Here is a 5,787-nt window from a genome sequence, read left to right on the forward strand (position 1 = left end):
AAGCACAGTATTTCCAACCTTTAATTACCGTCCGGAATTTCATAGAGGAAACCAATCAAACGATAAACATAATCAGAGGAAAAGTAAAGACGAACTCCCACAGTGAAGGCTGCAGCGATTCATCCAACACAAACACTGTGGTCATGGAGCGCCAGGAATAATCTTCAAATTTTAAAAACTTTTATTACTTTCATTTCCCAAACTTCCTCAAAGGTTTCCCTTAAGTTTCTTTTTTTGTTGTTGTTTTTTGTTTTGTTTTGTTTTTTTCAAGACAGGCTTTCTCTGTGTAGTTTTGGTGCCTCTCCTGGATCTCACTCTCTAGACCAGGCTGGCCTCGAACTCACAGAGATCCGCCTGGCTCTGCCTCCCGAGTGCTGGGATGAAAGGCGTGCGCCACTACTGCCTGGCTTCCCTTAAGTTTCTTAAGGGCTGAGTCAGCTGTTTCCCTTCCCAAGTCTCAAGAATTCTATCTACTTGTCACTAGATAGGTAGACTTGTGTGGTGGGGGGAGAGAGACTGGCCCTCTGCACTGTCAATGTTATCAGAGACTTCAAAACAGGCAGAATGAGGAACCCCAAATCTCAACAAGCCGGATGCTTCCTGAACTGAAGCCTCTCCACTGTTTAGTTAGGTACCTACTAGAATTCCAGAACAGTCTTGTTAGAAAGGCCGTTCTTTGTCTTGTCACCAACACCTAAACAATGACTGCACTTGTGTTTGTGCTGGCGACACACCACTTCAATGTTACAACAGTGCACACAGGAATATATATAAAAGTACACGGCACTCTAAACTATGTTACTATTTCAGTAAAATTCTACCTTGTATTTAATAGGCCATTCTGTTCTATAATTTGGTTTTTGTTGTTGTTTATAGAACTGTCTCTCTCAGGTAGCCCATGCTGGCTTCAAACGCACAATGTAGCTGAGGCTTGACCTTCAAGTCCTCATCTTCCTGCCTCTGCCTCCCAAATGCTGGGATTAAGGGTATGCCACCCAGTTTGCTCTTAATTAAAAGCTTACACTGCCGCAGGAATTGAGCCAAGAGGATAATTTATTTGTAATCACAATTTCCAAGGGCCAAAACACAATTTTGTAACTATGCTCACATTATAGCACACAGTTTCTGTTTAGATTTGGAAAGGTCAGATCTTACAAAATCTGCCCTCTTCACATGCTGAGAAGAGCTTCCTCCCGGGAAGTCTGGAGTACCCAGCAGTGAGCACCCAGCCTTCCGGCCCATCCCCACCAGGCACTGTGCACGTCCTGGGCCAGAGGACACCTGGACCACACCTCATCAGTGAAACAGCCCTTCCCTTTGCTGTCTCCTCTTATTACTCACATGCTATGCACCCAGCTGAACCTGACTCTGGAATTGTCCGGATTTCAATATCCAGTGCTCAGAAAAGAATGACAAATACAATATTGAGAAGTCTCAGATTGCAGCATGCACTAAAGACCTCACTTTCAAAGCAACTCTGAAGTCAGTTAACTATCCAACTGGAAATCATGTCACTGATAAAGGTCCCCGGAAAGCCAGTCCTCTCAACTAAGGGCTCGGCCCTCTTTGTAACCAAGAGCAGGGCCCCCACACAACAAAGCACCAGAGCGTCCTGAGGAAGGGTCCCTCCTCCAGCTACTCTAAGGCACACGCAGCAGCAACGTCAGGCTCAAAAGCAACCAGACAGAAGCCCTTCTAAAGATCACTGCACTTTAAGTCCTAAACAAAATTCTAGATGCTGGTAACCACTGTCAGAGCAGGCAGCCTCCGTGTGGAACACATTTGGTTCCGCGTGTAAACATCAGCTTTATCAGTCCTAAAGATTAGAAATGACTGGTTCAAACTGCACAGTCCTAGCCCAATGACGAGAGCAACCTGAGGGCAGGATGGACAGTGTGACCTGCACCTAAGCCTCACTTCCTCCTACTCAGTCAGGCCTTGTGAAGGAACTGAGGGTCTTGAGGGGAAATGACCATAAGGGAGGTTTGAAGCAAGGGTTTCACCTTACACTCCAACCTGTCTTGGGAACTCCTATCAATAAATGACTTAATCACGCATTTGTCCTGATGAAGCACAATAGGTTATCCGACCTATGATCACTGCATTCGATCCCTAAATGAACCCAATACCAAGGTGAGATGAAGAAAAGTTTTTAAGTGACAGTTCCAGCTCCCCCCACTCCACCCCCCGCGCCAATATCACAAGAGTCTGACACGATTATAATTCGAGGGTGGGGGGAATATCTACTTGCTCTCGAATGGTGTACTTAAAATAAAGCTTTTAACGTTAAAATTCGCTTGGAGGTGCTAAAGGAAAGGGGATGCTCAGGCCCTGGACATCGAGGGGATGTGGACAGGCTGTCACCTGGGTGGAGCTCTCGGGAGCTGGGCTGTGGGACGCGATGCCCTCGGAAGGCCCACCCGGCGGGGGCGGGAGTTGAGGAGATGCAAAAGACACAGGGGCTGCCCACCCACCCGGCAGAGGATAGGGCTGGAGGGGTAACTCCAGGCCCGATTCTGGACCCCAAAGGCCAGTCCCGGGCGGAGGCAGGGCGGATGTCCCAGGGAGCGCTGCAGGAAATGATATCCAGACTCGGAGGGTGGGTCTAGGAAGCGGCCAGGGCGATGGCCGGGAGTGGGGGGAGTGCGAACGGAGGATGTGGCTCCGGAGCGCAGGACCAGGGAGGCCCGGCGCGGGTACGAGGAGCGAGAAGCGCTGAGGGGCGAGCGGCACCTTACTCACCCCACTCGAGGAACTCCGCCACATACTTGTCGCGGCGCAGCGCCGAGTGGCTGCACTCGGTGTAGAGGCACACCAGCACGTCCAGCAGCGTCTCCACGCTCAGGGCGCTCTCGTTGCGCCACGGCCCGTCCAGGAGCAGCTGCTCCAGCTTCTTGAGCCGCACCTTGGCCGACATGGTGCCGCGCGGCCCGCTCCCCACGCGCCGGCCTCTCGCCGCCCGTGCGCCCCGGCGTCAGGGCCAGCACTCCCCGGCCCAGCGGCCGCGCGCCCCGGCGTCCAGTAGCCGCAAAGTCCTTGTCGTCGCAGCCGGGCCTAGGCCGACATCTTGGGCTCCGTCCCGGCGGCACCGAGTCTGGGGCACCGGGCCCCGCGGGTCCATGGGCCGGTCTCCTCCCCTAGGCGCCGCCCGCACGCCCGCACGCCGTCCCCGCCCTCAGTCGCCTGGCCGCGCCCTCGCGCGCGCCGTCGCCGACCTGGACCGCGGCGGAGCCCGAGCGCAGCAGAAACCCGGCCGGCGCCCGAGCCCCGACCTCAGCCCGCGACCTGCAAGCCAACCAGGGCGCGGCCAGCGCCGCGCAGCCAACCACCGCGGGGCCGACCGCCGCCGCGCTGACCTCAGCGCGACGCCCCGCCCTCGGCCCGCGGCTCTTTGGGCCTTGCGGTTCGCCGTAGGAACGGTGTGGGGCGGGGTGCCGAGTGCGAAACCGAGATTGCGGGTGGCGCACGCGCAGAGGAGCCCGGGCGGGGCGCCGAGCCGCGCTGTATGTGCCCGGGATCCCGTGGTTCGGCTCTACTCCCGGGCCTCCGGACCGACCCTCGTGGCCTAGCCAGGCAGCTGCCTGGCGCGGCCCCAGGAGCCGCTCTGCTGGGTCTCGGTTGCCGCGTCCGAGCTGTAGAGCGACCGAGCCCTGTGCCCCAGTGCGCACGCGAGACGCGGGCGGGGCACCTGCCGGAAGGCTCCGGGACCCGCTGGCCGCGCGCTCCCCCGCGGGCACGCGCCCCTGGGGATGCGCAGTACCCTGCCTCGACTGTTTGAGATTCTGCTCCCTGACTGATCATTAGGGTGTCGGCCTGGTGCGGAGTAGACGGTTGTCTCCAGGCGGGGCGCCGCTTTTAGTGGATTCCGCGCCTGAAAAGGTTGATGTAGAATATCCCTTCGGACAAACCCCGGGCCTCGGCAGAGGAGGAGCCCTTTGTGGATCCCAGGGTCGCTTCCACAGAGTGAGGGCTTGTAGTTCCACGGGGGCAGGTGGGGTTAGGAAGCCGGAAGCTGAGTGGAGCCTGAGGCAAAACGCTGGGTGGAAAGACAGCAGCCGAATGGCGACTCCTGCGCAGGAAGCGACTGAAGGGTCCCTGGAGCCTTCTGGGCTGCTGGGAATGGTGTATGACTTGGTTGGGGTTACACAGGCACACATACGTCTGTGTATCTAGCCTTAGTTTTTAAAACGCAGGCAAAATGGCCCGGTATAGTAGGTTGGGTAGAGCGAACCCTCATCAGAGCAGTATCATTGCGAGGGAATCTATACACATATATAATGTATTCACTAGTTACTGCATGTGTATGATGCCCAGCTTTTAAAATTGTAAAAGAAAGGCCAAGAGGATCTCCCTACCCAAAACTAAAATCTGAGCCCTGTTTGTAGGACAAAGACCTAAAATAGTGTGACCAGACAACTGAATTCCTTTCCTGACCACCCATGCTTCCTTTGTCCCATAAATGTCCCCCATGAGAGAGTGTCTTCTCTGGCTGGCCCTGTCAGCCCAGACCCTCCCACTGGTGTCCCTGAGTCCAGTCTCTGGTTGCTTGCCTCTGAAATATTTAATCCCTCCAAATTAGAACTTTGTACCTGCCCTCCTGTGCCAGTCTGTAGTGCCTCCCCCAGCTACCTTTAGTGTGTCTGTTTATCCCAGATCTGTTTCCACACTGCCTTTTAGGACGCCTTTGGCCCCCAAGACAGAGTGGATCCAGGTGTCCTCTGTAGGCTTCCTCTGAACTTGAAACAGTGGGTCCATATGGGACTTGGTCACTAGTCTGGGACCAAAAGTAAATTAATAAACAAAGTTGTTTCTGTTCCTCAGTTTCCTTGGATGTAAAAAGAATAAGAGAATCTCCTGTGCATTTCAGACAGTTTGGGAAGGGACTCTGAGTAATCACCAGGGAGTACTTTGCCCACTGCCCTGTTCATGCTACTCTTACTTTGGTGGCTGCTCTTGGGACATTAGGGCTAATATTTTAGGAAACAAGGTTTGTGACCAGCTGATGGGTGAAATAGCCTTGGGTACCGGCTCTTGGCCCCTAGACAGAGGCAGCCTGGCTATGTCTTCTCCAGCAACCATGAGAACACACAGTAAACTGTGTGGACTTGCCAGTGTATTTCTGAGCTTTTAGATCAACACACCAACCCTGCTCCAAGTTAACCCATCCCAGCACCTCAAAATGTACACAAAGTCTATGCCACAAGCATAGACTTGGTCCAGAGTGAGGGAAGGTTCCCAAGCATTTCCCTTGATAATCTATATAGGCAATCTGGAGGATTAACTCTCAGATCTTGAGAATTCCGCATAGATGATGTCTAAACAAATGACGGTGGCTCTGTGCCAGTAAAACTGTATTTACAGAAGCCCGTGGTTTGTGGAGCGCAGTTTGCTGACTCCTGCCTCCTAACACCAGCTTTGACAGTAGGGTTTCAAGTCCAGAGACACAAGCCTTGTTTGAGAAAGGGGAGCTGACCACAGGCAACAAAGTTTCCTTTTCTCTCGAAATCAATGTGAGAAAGGGACTTGTAGTATCCTTTCAAATCACAGAGAACGACAGGAGGGAATCCTAAAGAGATGGGAATAAGGAACTATGCAGGCGTGTTTGCTTAGCATGCACCCAGTCCCAGGTTCCTCCATGGCACTGTGTAACCAGGCCTGGAGGCACAGGCCTGCAGTCCCATAATCCCAACATTGTGAAGGCAAAGGCAGTGGGATCCGAAAAGTTCAAGGTCCTCCCTGGCGGCTTCAAGTTCAAAGACAGAATATGTGAGACCTTGTCTGAAAAAA

The 5,787-nt window shown here is 53.8% G+C and overlaps 1 protein-coding gene across 2 annotated transcripts in view; it reads right to left on the reverse strand.

Annotated features, from left to right (window-relative positions):
* Positions 1 to 3,123, reverse strand: part of Cdc42bpb (CDC42 binding protein kinase beta) — a 94,299-nt gene extending 91,176 nt beyond the window's left edge. For both annotated transcript variants that reach the window (XM_052739056.1, XM_052739055.1), the window contains exon 1: positions 2,743 to 3,123. In XM_052739056.1, the coding sequence (XP_052595016.1) occupies positions 2,743 to 2,917 (175 nt within the window). In that variant the 5' untranslated portion in view covers positions 2,918 to 3,123. The remainder of the gene's footprint in view (positions 1 to 2,742) is intronic.
* Positions 3,124 to 5,787: the final 2,664 nt, after the last annotated feature.

Source organism: Peromyscus californicus, unplaced genomic scaffold (genome assembly GCF_007827085.1).
Source record: "Peromyscus californicus insignis strain IS unplaced genomic scaffold, ASM782708v3 Scaffold_15__1_contigs__length_86483966, whole genome shotgun sequence".
NCBI classification, from domain to species: Eukaryota; Metazoa; Chordata; class Mammalia; order Rodentia; family Cricetidae; genus Peromyscus; species Peromyscus californicus.